At 43.0% G+C, this 18214-nt stretch overlaps 1 protein-coding gene across 1 annotated transcript in view; it reads left to right on the plus strand.

Moving 5' to 3' along the window:
- Positions 1–18214, plus strand: part of TMEM132B (transmembrane protein 132B) — a 695177-nt gene that overhangs the window by 611329 nt on the left and 65634 nt on the right. Inside the window, exon 5 of the mRNA XM_040416233.1 lies at positions 2859–3002. Within this exon, the coding sequence (XP_040272167.1) occupies positions 2859–3002 (144 nt within the window). The remainder of the gene's footprint in view (positions 1–2858; positions 3003–18214) is intronic.

The raw sequence follows: 18214 nt of genomic DNA on the forward strand, positions 1-18214 counted from the left end.
AGTGCCCAAAAGCACAAGGTGTGCAATACTCAGAGATATGGCCAAGGTAAGAAAGGCTGAAAGACGACCACCACTGAACAAGACACACAAGCTGAAACGTCAAGACTGGGCCAAGAAATATCTCAAGACTGATTTTTCTAAGGTTTTATGGACTGATGAAAAGAGAGTGAGTCTTGATGGGCCAGATGGATGGGCCCGTGGCTGGATTGGTAAAGGGCAGAGAGCTCCAGTCCGACTCAGACGCCAGCAAGGTGGAGGTGGAGTACTGGTTTGGGCTGGTATCATCAAAGATGAGCTTGTGGGGCCTTTTCGGGTTGAGGATGGAGTCAAGCTCAACTCCCAGTCCTACTGCCAGTTTCTGGAAGACACCTTCTTCAAGCAGTGGTACAGGAAGAAGTCTGCATCCTTCAAGAAAAACATGATTTTCATGCAGGACAATGCTCCATCACACGCGTCCAAGTACTCCACAGCGTGGCTGGCAAGAAAGGGTATAAAAGAAGAAAATCTAATGACATGGCCTCCTTGTTCACCTGATCTTAACCCCATTGAGAACTTGTGGTCCATCATCAAATGTGAGATTTACAAGGAGGGAAAACAGTACACCTCTCTGAACAGTGTCTGGGAGGCTGTGGTTGCTGCTGCACGCAATGTTGATGGTGAACAGATCAAAACACTGACAGAATCCATGGATGGCAGGCTTTTGAGTGTCCTTGCAAAGAAAGGTGGCTATATTGGTCACTGATTTGTTTTTGTTTTGTTTTTGAATGTGAGAAATGTATATTTGTGAATGTTGAGATGTTATATTGGTTTCACTGGTAAAAATAAATAATTTAAATGGGTATATATTTGTTTTTTGTTAAGTTGCCTAATAATTATGCACAGTAATAGTCACCTGCACACACAGATATCCCCCTAAAATAGCTAAAACTAAAAACAAACTAAAAACTACTTCCAAAAATATTCAGCTTTGATATTAATGAGTTTTTTGGGTTCATTGAGAACATGGTTGTTGTTCAATAAAAAAAATTAATCCTCAAAAATACAAACTGCCTAATAATTCTGCACTCCCTGTAAGTGTAAAATAGAAGTGGTGGTACATCTAGCAGTAGTTGTATACAGTGCAATTTATCTTCCCAGATGGTGAGGTATTATAGCTGGCCAAGTGACAGATGATCTAGTTTTCTATCTTGCTGATGTTTCTCTCCTGAACTTCTGGCTAGCAGCTGTATTGGCTGTAGGTGTCTACTGTGTAATGCATGCTTTTTTGAGTTGGCCTGACCTGGATGTATTCTAAGGTGATGGTTGTCTGAACCGTAGTCCCTGACCTGTAGTAAAGGCTGGATTGCAATGGTTGTTGGTTACTCTGCCAACTGTAACACCGTAGCTTTGCAGAATATCTGTAGTTTTGTCTTTGAAGGATCTCTGGAGTCGAGGTCTCACAGATGAGTTATGTAGTTTTCTGGTCCCTTGGAGTAGGAGCAATAGGACATGCTTCCTCACTTCTAACATTCCCCTCCCCTGGCAGGTAATAGGACAAGCCAAAAGCAGGGGGAGGAATGGGGTGTTTAGCATACCATACCTCACCTGCTGGTGTGCAGTGCAAACATTAACTAACATTATAAACCAAACATGTGTAGATACCACCTGGGACTGGGATATTGCAGACGCACTCTAGCTGTGAGATACAGGTGTTTATGTTAGGTCTAATGGGATTGATTTTCTTTTATCACTAATTAGGGGAAAGCCACCCCCATCATTTCCAAGATCTATCTGACAGTATATCACAGTAAGACCTCTTTTACACAATTGACACAGATTGGCTCAGGATGCATTCAGGGTGCATTTAGTGAAACTCACACCATTTTGAATGCAAGTTCAATCAGTTTTGTCTGCGATTGCATTTAGTTGTTCAGTTTTTTCTGCGTGGGTGTAATCCGTTTTGATGCGTATTTTTACGCGCGTGAAAAAAAACCGGAAGGTTTACAAACAACATCTCCGTGAAAAAGGCATTGCACCCGGACTGCATCCAGGTCACAACCGGATTACAATGTGTTTTTCACTAAAGCCCAATTCACTTCTATGGGGCCAGGGCTGCGTGAAAAACGCAGAATATAGAACATGCTGCGTGAAAAAAAAAAAGGCTCATGTACACAGACCCATTGAAATGAATGGGTCAGGATTCCGTAAGGGTGCTATGCGTTCACTTCACGCATCGCACACATGTGGAAAACTCTCTTGTGTGAAAGAGGCCTAAGAGAATCCTCTCAATGTCCTCTAGGTGTAACGGCAATGCCCAGATTTCCCCTAGAGCTGTGATGGCTAACCTCTGGCACTCCATCTGTGGTAAAACTACGACTCCCAAGATGAACACTTGCTTGGCTGTTCTCAGAACTCCATAGAAAGGAATAGAGCATGCTGGGAGTTGTAGTTTCACTACAGCTGGAGTGCTGGAGGTTATCCTTCATGCCCTAGAGGTTCATTTGCATATATTAAAACATCATTGCGGGCACACATGAACACAGGACCAACACACATGCCTTCAGCTGCCAAACGCACAAGTTTCATAGATACATATCTACTGACAGATACCCTTGTATTTTATTTTCTGGTGTATTTACTCAAATACTATGATCTTACCTAACATGAACACGGAGAGATCATACTACCTACCTGCAAATATAAGTCATACTACTATGCCAATGTTTGTCTTGTAGAATGCATGTAAAACTAAATTGAGAGTTATAATTCTTACATCACTCCTGCAAAATTCTACAATTTCTATGGCAAATAAAAGTGTGAGAAGATCTTATTCTTGTCTTTCATTCTCATGATATTATCTTATTTGTCTTCATACACAGGACACTGAACTTTTAAACACTGCTATCCTGACAGGAAGGACGCTGTCCATCCCTGTGAAGGTGCTGGCTGTTCAAGAGGATGGTTCTGTGATAGATGTGTCTGAGTTCACTGAGTGCAAGTCAGCAGACGAAGATGTCATCAAGGTGAGATCTGTTTGTCATGTTATAAATGTCTAGTATAGGTCGGTTTACGCATGTAAGCCATTGGTCACAAAGTTTATTTAATGTACATTGTAAAATATTTAGATATTTATTGAATTTTGCTTGGAACGTACATTTATAGTACTTGATTAACACTATATAAAACACAATACTCTATATTAAAATACATTGGCATATGTTTTTCAAACATACACTATGTCTAATGTCTATATACTGTAATGTATTTTGAGACAATGGATAGTGACCTAGCTATACGGCCTGCTGAGGTAAAAGTCGCACCTGGACCTTTGTGCTTGAGGCTCGTAAGAGCACCATTTTTGTAAGAAACTACTGTTAGTTGGAAGGCCCTGTTTCAGATTTTGGATGGTGTAAAATATATATATATATATATATATATATATATATATATACACTGCTCAAAAAAATAAAGGGAACACAAAAATAACACATCCTAGATCTGAATTAATTAAATATTCTTCTGAAATACTTTGTTCCTTACATAGTTGAATGTGCTGACAACAAAATCACACAGAAATTTAAAAATGGAAATCAAATTTTTCAACCCATGGAGGTCTGGATTTGGAGTCACACTCAAAATTAAAGTGGAAAAACACACTACAGGCTGATCCAACTTTGATGTAATGTCCTTAAAACAAGTTAAAATGAGGCTCAGTAGTGTGTGTGGCCTCCACGTGCCTGTATGACCTCCCTACAACGCCTGTGCATGCTCCTGATGAGGTGGCGGACGGTCTCCTGAGGGATCTCCTCCCAGACCTGGACTAAAGCATCTGCCAACTCCTGGACAGTCTGTGGTGCAACGTGATGTTGGTGGATAGAGCGAGACATGATGTCCCAGATGTGCTCAATTGGATTCAGGTCTGGGGAACGGGCGGGCCAGTCCATAGCATCAATGCGTTTGTCTTGCAGGAACTGCTGACACACTCCAGCCACATGAGGTCTAGGATTGTCTTGCATTAGGAGGAACCCAGGGCTTCTGGCGAGCACATGGCGGGCTGTGCGGCCCTCCAAAGAAATGCCATCCCACACCATTACTGACCCAATGCCAAACCGGTCATGCTGGAGGATGTTGCAGGCAGCAGAACGTTCTCCAAGGCGTCTCCAGACTCTGTCACGTCTGTCACATGTGCTCAGTGTGAACCTGCCTTCATCTGTGAAGAGCACAGGGTGCCAGTGACGAATTTGCCAATCTTGGTGTTCTCTGGCAAATGCCAAACGTCCTGCACGGTGTTGGGCTGTAAGCACAACTCCCACCTGTGGACGTCGGGCCCTCATATCACCCTCATGGAGTCTGTTTCTGACCGTTTGAGCAGACACATGCACATTTGTGGCCTGCTGGAGCTCATTTTGCAGGGCTCTGGCAGTGCTCCTCCTGTTCCTCCTTGCACAAAGGCGGAGGTAGCGGTCCTGCTGCTGGGTTGTTGCCCTCCTATGGCCTCCTCCACGTCTCCTGATGTACTGGCCTGTATACATATTGGTGAGTTCTCTTGTCAGGCTGCTTAGCCATAAGGGCATATGATAGACAGGATGACATGATTACCATATAGAGTATTGCAGTTTGTAGCGAGGCTCCAACACCTCAACCGCCTGGGCAGCTCTACAATTGCAGGCAACCAATCCTGCTCATATTCTAGGACAGGTTGCTGGCTACCATTTTAAATAATTCCAAGAGAACCCCTTTAAGAAACACAGCCTTTTTCTCCACTTATCAGCCACTTCTTCCCCTACCCTCTCCCTTCTGCATTTATCCCTCTCAATTCCCTGATAAAATCCAGAATTCCATGTACTGAGAGGTCAGGTTATAGCTTCTGCCCAAAATGGTCTATGGAGAGGGGCATCAAGAAGTAGGAGGAACGAGAGCGCGTGCGAGAGAGAGAGAGAGAAAGAAAAACAGACAGACTGCTGCTGGCTGGTATATGTTTTACTGTCTCAGCCCAGTGCTAGATTCACACCAGCACTGGTCAGTACTGCAGCAGTCCTCCAACTGCTGCAGCTTATGAGGATGTGCTCCAGAAAGATAAGGGATAGCAGCTAGCCTCTGCTCATTCTCAAGCTGAGCTTAGAGAAAACTGAAAATTGAAGATGTTCCCTGCAGAATGGAAACTGCTAAATAATGCAGGTTACAAGCCAAATAATGGCCTGATATAGCATTATCCCTGTGCATATACCTCATCACTTGATCTTAAAACTCACCTGCAATAACAGGCACACAAAATGCCTCCTGAACCCAAATGTATATTGTCTATTTTGATGCTTTAGTGTGAATCTGGCGGCAGTCCATCCCGTGGCATTTATTGATTCTTCCTACAATCTTCCAACCTCCACTCATCATCTTTTTCTTCTCTAAAGACTGTAATATTCTGCTCTTTTCTGTTGATTTATTCTGGAAAGAAAGCCTGTAAATCAGGTTGGTCTAAAAGGCACATCAAGGCTCTGCTCATCTTTATTTGCTATGTATTGTTCCTAGATGTTAGATGAGAGCCTCGATATATTTTTACGACAATCTGTCTTTATACATCTATATAAATATAAGACTGGCTTGTATGAACATATTTTATTTGATTTGAGTTGCAGTTCATCTTCACATATTTTTATGCCTTATGTAACTCAGTAGGAAGTCTAAAATCAAAAATTTCAATGAGTACAGCAATGCTTTCACATAACAGACAATAGTTACTTGTAATCACTCCCATCATAAATCCTAAAAACAATAGATTTATTTCTCATTTAGGACTGCTTTATGGTGCCATCCATATAATGTATTGTTTTTTTTCTCTTCATTGTGCCATTGCAGTGACCCGAGGGGTAGACAAGGATGGGAGGAGAGGCAGTGGCTGTGATGGTGGTATTAACACTCACAGATCACAGTGACGGTCCTCACCCCAGCTTTCCCTGGGCCAGGCACAGTGAATTGAGGGCAAACCTTTCCTTCCCCCAGGGCACTCCCTGACTTCCTAGGGGCTTCTGTCTGATTATAGTTGGGGGTGCTGTTGATGGTGGATGGCCTGGTGCAAGGCAGGAGACAAGTAGATTGAGGGCCAGCGATTGGTGGAGATAATGACCAGGCCCAGTGTAGTTGCAATACATAAATAGAATAGATAGCGGGAGTAGTAATTCATACAGCAGCAAAAGACATAAGGTAAGTTACAGAGTAGGATTTTCCCCAATAATTGTGTATAGGCAGAAGCAATGATGGTAGTAATCCTTATGAAGTCTCTCCATGAGTTAACTGTGCAATCTTTCCAAATAACCAAAGGCATGTAATTCTGTTCCCTTTAAACTTTTCTGCAATGTCTGGCCTGAAGGGTGCACATCTCAGATCCGGATAGCCAGTCTATCTCAAAGAGTGGCGGGTGTTGGAGACTATTCATTCTTAAGACAAGCAGTAAAGTCTTAATGTCATAAACAAGCAATATCTTATTATCGTAATCCGGTGCACGACCTTGAAAATGGTTCTAAACCTTGTGTGGATGTCTGTTCTCTTTCCCTTAGGCCTCTTTCACACAAGCGTGACGGATTAGGTCCGGAGGCATTCAGTGAAACGCACACTATTTTGCAAGCAAGTTCAGTCAGTTTTGTCTGCAATTGCGTTCAGTTGTTAATTTTTTTCCGCGCGAGTGCAATGCATTTTTCACGTGCGTGATAAAATACTGAAGGTTTACAAACAACATCTCTTAGCAACCATCAGTGAAAAACGCATTGCATCCGCACTTGCTTCCGGATGCAATGCGTTTTTCACTGAAGCCCCATTCACTTCTATGGGGCCAGGGTTGTGTAAAAAATGCAGAATATAGAACATGCTGCGTTTTTCATGCAATGCAGAACTGTGCTATGCGTTCACATCATGCATTGCACATGCGCGGACAACTTGCTCGTGTAAAAGAGGCCTTAGGGGTATTATCTCAGTTAAAGGGGCTTTCTCTGGGAATTAAGAAAATAAACCTACTAAAAATAGGTTACCTTCACATCTGCGCTTTTGCTGGATCCATCAGGGTATATAATACAACCGTCTGCATCCTTTCTGAACAAATCCTGTTGTATTAAATCTAAATCTAAAATTTTAAATCTAAAATTACCAAGACATATCCAGCAATAAAACCATTATAAGTCAATGGGCGCCATTGACTTACATTGTGTTTCATGACGGATCCGTCTTGCTCCGCATCCCAGGATGCACTCAGAAACGCTGCTTGTAGCGCTTTTGTGTGCGTCATGAGAACACAACGAAACAGAATGGAATGCATTCTGGTGCACTCCGTTACGTTCAGTCCAGTTTTGTGCTCATTGACAATGAATCGTTTCCAGGGGCGGATTAAGGGCATAATAGGCCTGGGGCTGTCTACCCAACTCGGGCCCCTCCCTACATTTTAGTTTAAAAAAAATTCTGTCTGAAGAGGCTGCAATGCTTTGTGAGCACCACAGTCTCTTCCTAGGCCATATGACATCACATTCATCGTTCACATGGTCTAGGTGCAGCTCTGCCCTATCTGAGTGATTGGATCTGAGCTGCAAGCACAGTACTATCAAATGAATAGCGCTGTGCTTGGTAAGGAGCAAATAGGCTTCGGCGCTCACTAGAACAACGTGGTCTCCTCAAACAGCTGATTGGCGGGGGTGCCAAAAATCATACCCCCACCATCTCATAACTCTGAGTACAGATGTCATAGATGTTACCTGGAGTCCCATGTAACACCCCACATAACACAGTGCATTATTGTGTTATGTGGGGTGCTACATAGGACTGCAGGGAGCATCTACTACGTTATCTGTACACAGAAAGTTATCACTGTTTGCCAAATTTAAAGGGACATCTCCTGTCGTGTAGACCTTCTCTTTCCTCTTCTCCTGCGTCTGACCCAGACCACCATGACATATTGTTTCAGCTGCATCTCGTCTCTACAGAGTTTGTTACACAGACACATTAGATTTCTCAATTTTTCCATCAACTTCCCCATTCTGGTGTCCCAACACTGTCATCCTGCTGCCACTCCCAATACTGTGCCCACTGTGCTCCCCAATGTCCCAGGTCCTATACTGCTGAAAAAATTATGACCCCAGTAGACATAATGGAGTCATTTAGCAGACTGGCGTAAAGTAAAACTGGCTAAGTTACCCATAGCAGCCAATCAGATTCCACCTTTAATTTTCCAAAGGAGCTGTCAAAAATGAAAGGTGAGATCTGATTGGTTGCTATGGGCAACTAAGCCAGTTCTATTTTACACCAGTTTTATAAACTATCCCAAAGATCCCTATAGTGTCTACAACAATTATAATGTCCCCTAGAGTGCCCCCAGTAATAATAACATCCTATATTGTGCTCCAGATAATAATGCCTGAATAGTGTCCCCAAAAATAGTGTCCCCTAATATGTCCTCTAATAGAAAGGCCCCTACAGTGCCTCCTCAATAGCAACATCCCCCACACCACATAGTAATATCCCCCACACTGCCCCATATAGTAATTTCTCTCACACTGTCCCCATGTAGTAATATCCCTCACACTGCCCCCACATAGTAATTTCCCTCACACTGCCCTATATAGTAATTTCCACTACACTGCCCCATATAGCAATTTACCCCACACCTCCCCCCATGTAGTAGTTTTCCCCACAAAGTAATTTGCCCCCACATTGCCCATGAAGTAATTTGCCCCCATTAAGTATTTTGCCCCCACACTGCCATTAAGTAATTTGCCCCCACACTTCCCCCATTGAATAATTTGCCCCATGTAATAATTTGGCCCCACTGTCCCTGCAGTACTATGACCTCCTCTGCCCCCCAAAGTTGGCACACACAAAAAACAAAACAAAACTAAAGGCTAATACTTACCTGTGTCCGTGATGGTGAGGCAGGTGCGCGTACATTAATGTCCTGCGCCCCGACACAGGCGCGCGATGACTTCATCACATGTGATGACATCATCACGCAAGCCTGCGCTGGGCTTTTACTACCACATAGACTTCAGGCCTACTAGGCCTGAAGCCTATGGTGGTGATAGGCAGCGGGGCAGGGATCTATGTGCTCCCATGCCCCCCCACAGTATGTGGGCGTTCGGGTCGGCATTGGGCCCCCACGATGCCGGGCCCGGGGCTGCCAACCAGAATGTCCCTATTTTAATCCACCACTGATGGGTACAAAACTGAAATGTTTTCCTCCGGTTTTGAGATCCTATCATCAGGCGCAATAAAATGGCCATCGTCCAGCCTGTCCTGCCTGTCCTCTCTGTATCTCCTCATGAACTCCATTCCTACAGAGGTTCAGCTAAAGTTCTTATCTGTATTCAGGATCATAATCCTTTACAAGCAGAGCAGAGAGGAGGATGAGGCAGATCTTTAGCTTAGTGTTGCAAAGTAACTTGTCCTGCTGTGTGATTGGGACAAGTTTTGTGTGTAATAATAGGAGGGCAGCCATTTATTTCATTTTTTTTAATTCTTGAAGAACCCTTTTAAAAATGTTCTGTCACTAGGATCAACCATATTAAACCAGACAGACTGACTGGGAGGGCTCATCATGCTGATTAAAACAATACCTTTCCCCCCTCCCCTTGATTGACAGGGCTAGACATCAGCATGCTGACTGCAAAACTGTCTCCTAGCATGTACATATCATATACACTATGTACTATAGCTTCACCACACAGAGATGTGCTCAGATAATATACATATTTCCACTTTATTCACAAGCACTATATATGATTATAAAGACACCAGTGATATGTGTTATCTTACAAGCATAGAAAAATCACACATCTCTACGTGGTAATGCCATAACTTGGTAGTAAGTGGTTTGCAATGCATGTAGAAATCCTAGGTTCAAGTCCCAGAAGAGACTTACATAAACTTTTTTTTCTATTATGTTTTTCTCTCTCATTTAACCCATAATAAAAGGCTATACTATAATAAATAATAAATAACCATATAATAACAATAAAAGGGCTTATTATATTGAGAATAGTGTTTTTTGTTTTAGCTTAGAAACCTAAAACCTCTTACGGGTTTATTCACAGACACAATAAATGATTATAAAGAAACCAGTAATATTTATTAACTTTCTAAAAACATTATTTTTAATACGATAAGGATATAGACTTATTATGGGTTAAATGTGGGAAAAAAAATTCTAAAAGAAAAAAAACTTGCATTTTCTCCCAAGATTCAAACCTGGGAGCTCTACATGCAAAACCAAGCACTTAGCAGCAAGCTATAGCATTACCACATAGCAATGCTTAGTTTTTCTGTGCTTATAAGATAACACATATTACTGGTGTCTTTATAATAATATATTATGCTTCTGAATAAAGCAGTAATATGTACAGTACAGACCAAAAGTTTAGACACACCTTTTCATTCAAAGAGTTTTCTTTATTTTCATGACTATGAAAATTGTAGATTCACACTGAAGGCATCAAAACTATGAATTAACACATGTAGAATTATATACATAACAAACAAGTGTGAAACAACTGAAAATATGTCATATTCTAGGTTCTTCAAAGTAGCCACCTTTTGCTTTGATTACTGCTTTGCACACTCTTGGCATTCTCTTGATGAGCTTCAAGAGGTAGTCCCCTGACATGTTTTTCACTTCACAGGTGTGCCCTGTCAGGTTTAATAAGTGGGATTTCTTGCCTTATAAATGGGGTTGGGACCATCAGTTGCGTTGAGGAGAAGTCAGGTGGATACACAGCTGATAGTCCTACTGAATAGACTGTTAGAATTTGTATTATGGCAAGAAAATAGCAGCTAAGTAAAGAAAAACGAGTGGCCATCATTACTTTAAGAAATGAAGGTCAGTCAGTCAGCCAAAAAATTGGGAAAACTTTGAAAGTAAGGGCTATTTGACCATGAAGGAGAGTGATGGGGTGCTGCGCCAGATGACCTGGCCTCCACAGTCACCGGACCTGAACCCAATCGAGATGGTTTGGGGTGAGCTGGACCGCAGAGTGAAGGCAAAAGGGCCAACAAGTGCTAAGCATCTCTGGGAACTCCTTCAAGACTGTTGGAAGACCATTTCAGGGGACTACCTCTTGAAGCTCATCAAGAGAATGCCAAGAGTGTGCAAAGCAGTAATCAAAGCAAAAGGTGGCTACTTTGAAGAACCTAGAATATGACATATTTTCATTTGTTTCACACTTGTTTGTTATGTATATAATTCCACATGTGTTCATTCATAGTTTTGATGCCTTCATAGTCATGAAAATAAAGAAAACTCTTTGAATGAGAAGGTGTGTCCAAACTTTTGGTCTGTACTGTATATGAGCTAACTAACTATCTTACGTAATTGGATAAGGAATAGGATCCAGATGAAAGCACAGAGCACAGCAATGTCACTGCTCTTTCTCTCAGAACTGCAAAAAACAGCAGAAAATGGCTGCTGGGGAGTTTCCTATATAGTAAAGGTTAGGAAACTTTCTTATTGGTTGCTAAGAATGTTGCTAAGCTCTAACAAATATATTGCAGCCTTCTCATTGGCCCACAAGCAAGAAGGGAGGTTACCGATGAAAAAAAATCTAGAATATTTGCGATTACGAATACATAGCACTAAATTCTACATCTTCGCAAATTCTCAAATTTCTGATATTCGCGATAAAAGTTCACAATTAGAATATTCGCGATCAGGGGAGGGAGGAGTGTGCAGTGCACAGGGGGTGTTACAAAGCAGTACTGAAAGGATTCAGCCATGCCTCTTGGTGCTCCAACTTGCTCATTTGCATATGAATAAAAACACAGATATCTCTGCAGCTGTTATCATACAGACAAAAGAAAGGTATAGTTTTAATCAGCATGATGAGTCCTGCTAGGCAGTATGTTTGGTTTAATAGGGTTCTTTGGCAGGTTTTCAGTGTCAGGAGTGGTGTTCACTGGATGAGACTTCTTAGTAGGAGCACACACATGTAGGTCTTATCTCTAGCTTCTCTGACTAGACCATCTATAGTGGGTTGGACCAGCTGGTCTCCACAGCATCAAGCAGTGTTAGTTTTGTATGGACATAAAAAAGTTATTTGTAATACACATTGAATATAGTGCTTTTAGCATTTATTTACAACATTTAACTTTTTGCAAACAATTAACCTTTAACAGTGATCCACTGTACTATCTCAAATCATATATATCTAGATTTCATACCTGTCTGATACTACAGATGCCCAGCTGGTAAATAATACCAAGAGGCCTGTTCAGGTATTACATTTAACGAGCGATTTAGCTGCTAATTCCCCATGGCTGCCAATCATATGTATTTATACAGTTCTCATTAACTTTATTGGGAGCTGTATAAACGTTTATGGAGTAGCCTTCCCTAGTAGCAGATGGAGGCAGACAGAAGTTTGTCACTTATTACTATGGTTGTGAATGGAATCAGGGGCTGCAACAGAGGAACAGAGTTTTTAACATAAATTTAAAAGAATAAAAAAATAAACACACTTTGACACCTTAACTGCCCTAGACCACCAAGGTTGTACTAATTAACCATGTTATTGCCCTAGACCAGTGTTTCCCAACCAGTGTGACTCCAGCTGTTGCAAAACTACAACTCCCAGCATGCCCGCACAGCCAAAGGCCACCACATATACCATATATATATATATATATATATATATATATAGTATGGGATCGCTCTCTCTCAGGGGGTCGAAATCACAGACTTCTCCTCTGACCAAGTCCAAAATGTGCTTTATTTTGGCACTTCAGCACCATCACACACATAAACATCGAAAATAAACACCTGCCCGTCTGCGCTCTACCTAATACACGTGTTGTCTCTACCTCACCTATAGATCGCCGTTCACACACGGGATTAGATCCAGCTTCCTCAGCCATATATACGGTCCAGCAGCCTCCAGGCTGTGACCACACCAGCACCCTTGGGGGGCAGATGGTCCAGATGTCCTCCCGACTCTGACCGTGCGGCCCTCTTTCCGTAGGCGTCGCTGGGCCCCCCAAACTTCAGGCTTTACAAAGCCTCGTGGCCCCTCAGCCCTCCTGGCCGAGACCACGTAGAGCCTCTCAGGCTTCCTCAGCCTTTCTCGCAAGTCATACACAGAGGGTTGTTTTATCCCTCCTTGATTACAGCAGCAGAACTCACCTGCAAAAGACAATACATTTAGTATTGGCAGATCCCACTACCAAACCTATCCCCCTGTCCACATGAAATCCAGCCCAATCCAACATCTAGACAAAAATGTCTCAGCAAACTACACTTTGCTGAAAACACTGCAGCTTTCTGGAGTTTAGTTAACTCACCCAGCTGAGGTATCTGGGTGGGATATACACGCCTTCCAGCACTTATACTGTACATATCACCACATATACCCCCCCCCCCCCCCTTCTTCAGACCGGAGGTCTAAGCATTTTTCAACATCGCACCATGTCCTCCAGAAGATGTGGCCAGTGTCAATCTTTTCCCTTTATTATGCCACACCCAAGCCAGCAGAGCTCGGTTTGTCACAAAAATGCTTTTGAATACAGAGGAAAAAAAGCAGTCTGGTTTGAGATCTGCACTTATACAAGCCGGCAAATAACGCGAGTTTGTGAGCGTTCGCGTGTTTGATTTCCAGTGTGTTTTTGTATTAGGCTACTTTCACACCTGCGTTCGGGTGTCCGCTCGTGAGCTCCGTTTGAAGGGGCTCACAAGCGGCCCCGAACGCATCCGTACTGCCCTAATGCATTCTGAGTGGACGCGGATCCGCTCAGAATGCATCAGTCTGGCGGCGTTCAGCCTCCGCTCAGCAGCCGGACACCTGAACGCTGCTTGAGCGTTCGGGTGTCCGCCTGGCCGTGCGGAGGCAAGCGGATCTGTCCAGACTTACAATGTAAGTCAATGGGGACGGATCCGTTTGAAGTTGACACTATATGGCTCAATCTTCAAACGGATTCGTCCCCATTGACTTTCAATGTAAAATCTGGACGGATCCGTTCAGGCTACTTTCACACTTAGAATTTTTTTTTAACTATAATGCAGACGGATCCGTTCTGAACGGATGCAAACGTCTGCATTATAGGAGCGGATCCGTCTGAGCAGACATCAGACGGACCCGCTCTGAACGGCAGTGTGAAAGTAGCCTTAAGTGTGTGACTTTAGATTACGTGACTTGACATTCAGGGACTTTAGGAGGGGACTGCAGTAAGTTAGATTCTGATCACTGCACTATATTGTATTTTTTCTCTTTTCTTGCGTAATCCCTACTTAGTATGTGTTCCATTATTAACAGTGGAGTCCAGTGCGCATCTTGTCTAATGTATGCAGTCCTGGAACAGCTGATTGAGGGTGCATATCTTTGCTCAAAATGTGAGCAAATTGCCCGTTTGGAGTCGCACATCGAGTATCTAACCGGGCAAATTTTAACACTGAAGCGTTGACAATTTGGAAAAGAGTTTGCTGCTCACTGAGAAAGCACTCTATGGGGTAAATGTGGGGGAGGGTGGTAGCGAGGAGGCTCAGGAAAGTGAGGTAGCTAGCTGGATAAGAGTTAGAAAGCGGGGTAGAGGAAAAAGTGCCGGGGAGGCTAGCCCTGATCTTACACACCCCAACAAGTTTGTACGTTTGGCAGATGAGGGGGATGTCAGTCCAGGGACGGCACTGCCGCAGCCGGACACTTCCTCTGCCAGTCAGGGGAATGTCGGCTCCAGTAAGCAGGAGAGCAGGGCAGGCCAGACAGGTGCTGGTAGTGGGAGACTCACCTACTAGGGGTACAGATAGGGCAATCTGTCACCGGGATCATCAAACGGTGTGTTATCTTCCTGGCGCTCGAGTTTTACACATCGTGGATCGGATTGACAGATTGACTTGCAGGATAACAGGCCGAACTGGTTCACCTCGTATGTCACGTTACCTTCGTCAACACTGCACATGAGCTCACAATCCATAGAACACTGTGGAAACTTCTTTTTTGCATCTGGTTCGTGTGGTACACCTTCTAGCACTGCCACACTTTCCTGCACATTTATCACAGTGGGTTCCCTCAGCTACCAACATTATCAATCAGCATTGTCAAATCACATGCATTTTTACTAGCAGGGGGAGCTTCTTCCCCGATCACAGCCTGCAAAGGAAAAGGGATGTCATCATCATATATTTCCTATAACTCCACATTTTCATTATGTATTTCAATTGTTCATTCTGTACCATTGTTTTCAATGGTCATTTCCCTTACACCATCATCAAAAAGGGACAGTTACAGGTTCTGCAGGGGTTTCGTCACTAGCTGCAGAAGTGTCACCTCTTCCCCACAACTCTCAGAACAAGGGGAAATCACGGCCCCACATTACATCATGCATGAGCCTTTTTGCAACACCAAGTTCATAAGTCCCAGTTCCCACTGAAGTCTCACATTAAGGGCTCATGCACACGACTGTATGTATTTTGTAGTCCGCAAAAAACGGATCTGCAAAAAATACGGATGACACCCGTGTGCATTCCGTATTTTGCGGAATGGTATTTTGCTTTCCGCATCCATTCCTTCCCCATAGAGAATGAATGGGTCCACACCCGTTCCGGATAATTGCGGAACGGGTGCGGACACATTCTACGGACGTGTGAATGGACCCTTAACCTGTAAACCAAAACCAGGAATATAGCCAACAGACAGAAAGTGCAATAGAAAGAATTCCTGGTTTCAGGTTAGGCCAAGTTCACACTTCACTTATTTGGTCAGTTATTTCAGTTATTGAGAGCCCAAACCAGGTGCGGGTCAAAAACACAGAACAGGAGGAAATCTTTCCATTATATCTTATCTCTGAGTTGGCTTCACTACTGGTTTTGGCTCATAATCACTGATGGAAATAACTGACCAAATAACAGAAGTGTGAACTCAGCCTTAGGGCTCATGCACACAAACGTATTTTCTTTCTTCTTCCGTTCTGTTTTTTTTGCGGACCGTATGCGGAACCATTCACTTCAATGGGTCCTCAAAAACAACGGAAGATACTCCGTGTGCATTCTGTTTCTGTATTTCCGTTTCCCTAAAAGTAGTGCATGTCCTATTATTGTCCGCAAATCACGGTCCGAGGCCCCATTCAATGGGTCCGCAAAAAATGCAGAATGCACACGGAACACATCCGTATGTGATCCATATTTCATCCGTATTTTGCGGATCCATACTGTAGAAATGCTATGCCCAGCCCATATTAATCACCAAACACATGAGCATTAAGTTACTGTTTCCGTTTACGATCCACAAAAAAACGCATACGTAAACCATACGGATATGTTTTGTGGAGTAACGGAATGGAGGAGGACTTAAATCTGAGAGAAAAAAAAAACTCTGATAAAAATAACTCAGATACCGCAAAACAACAACGGTCGTGTGCATGAGCCCTTACAAACACTGATGCAAAATACTGAACAAAATACTTCCATAAGAAAGTAATTTGTTGCTGTTTCTTGCATCTGGTCTACGTCTTCATACATTTGATCCAACTTATGTTATCTACATTTTCAGTATAATACCTGCGCCTGGTAATTTTGTGCCATCCTAACCATTGTTGCTATGTTCTCCACTGTGATATTGCTTGCCTAACCTGTACTCTCTCTGACTACCTCTGGACTATGTTTCCCATTATCTCTAAAGCCTCTTTCACACGGGCGAGTTTTCCGCGCGGGTGCAATGCGTGAGGTGAACGCATTGCACCCGCACTGAATCCGGACCCATTCATTTCTATGGGGCTGTTCACATGAGCGCTGATTTTCGCGCATCACTTGTGAGTTGCGTGAAAATTGCAGCATGCTCTATATTGTGCGTTTTTCACTCAACGCAGGCCCCATAGAAGTGAATGGGGCTGTCTGAAAATCGCAAGCAAGTGCGGATGCGGTGCGATTTTCACGCATGGTTGCTAGGTGACATTCGGGATGGGGACCCGATCATTATTATTTTCCCTTATAACATGGTTATAAGGGAAAATAATAGCATTCTTAATATAGAATGCTAAGTAAATTAGGGCTGGAGGGGTTAAATTTTTTTTTTTTTATTAACCTCACCTCATCCACTTGTTCGCGCTGCCCGGCTCGTCTTCTTTCTTCTTCTTTGATAACCTGGGCGAAAAGGACCTTTGGTGACGTCACTGCGCTCATCACATGGTCCTATTCATTTCTGTGGGGCTGTGCACATGAGCAGTGATTTTCACGCATCACTTGTGCGTTGCGTGAAAATCGCAGCATGCTCTATATTGTGCGTTTTTCACGCAACGCAGGCCCCATAGAAGTGAATAGTGATGGGCCATGTGATGGCCATGTGATGAGTGCGAAGCCGTCACATGGCCATCACATGGCCCATCACCATGGTGACGGACGATGTGATGAGCTCAGTGATGTCACCAAAGGTCCTTTTCCTCCCAGGTCCTCAAAGAAGAAGAATGAAGACGAGCCAGGCTTCACAAACAAGTGGATGAGGGGAGTTTAATTAATAAAAAAAATAAATGCAACATCTCCATCCCTAATTTACTTAGCATTCTGTATTAAGAATGCTATTATTTTCCCTTATAAAAATGTTATAAGGGAAAATAATAAAATTTTCACAACACCTAACCCAAACTGGGTACCAAACATGCCGATTTTTCTCATGCGCGTGCAAAACGCATTAAAACGCTTTGCACTCGCGGGGAAAAAACTTGCATTTTCCTGCACGTCTCCCGCAGGCCCGTGTGAAAGAGGCCTAAGGATCAGAATCACTAAAAAAAGGTTACAGATTTGACCGGTCACATTAACAATCTTCAATAATTGTCCACAGAACAAACAACCTACTATATAGTATAGTAATTGTACATTTATATGCATGTGCATTGCGAGACTAAGACAGGTTATGTTTTTGTAAGAGGGGCCATAATAGCCTTAATTTGTACATTGATAGGGCTTTTCTTTTAAGTAAGATTCAACCATTGTGTAAAATAGCCGCAGGCTTTTACATTCTGCGTCCTTACAAAATCTTGGTGGCTTTTTTAAAGTTCCGCTACAGTGAACCTGTTTGAGTGATCTGCTCTTATATATTGTTAGACTAATGCTCTGTCCTCCCACACGCCGTCCTGGATAATCCTCTTCAAACCCAAAAGAATAGATCAACAATTGAGGGCAATTAAAGGAGATTTTCTGCACGCATTAAAATATTTCTGCCCAGAAACCTGGAGAGTCTGTGCACAAATTGGCTTTCTCTTCATTTTGGCGTTCTTTTTCTCCTGCTTGTCACTG

This window comes from Bufo bufo, chromosome 2 (assembly GCF_905171765.1).
Source record: "Bufo bufo chromosome 2, aBufBuf1.1, whole genome shotgun sequence".
Taxonomy (NCBI): Eukaryota; Metazoa; Chordata; class Amphibia; order Anura; family Bufonidae; genus Bufo; species Bufo bufo.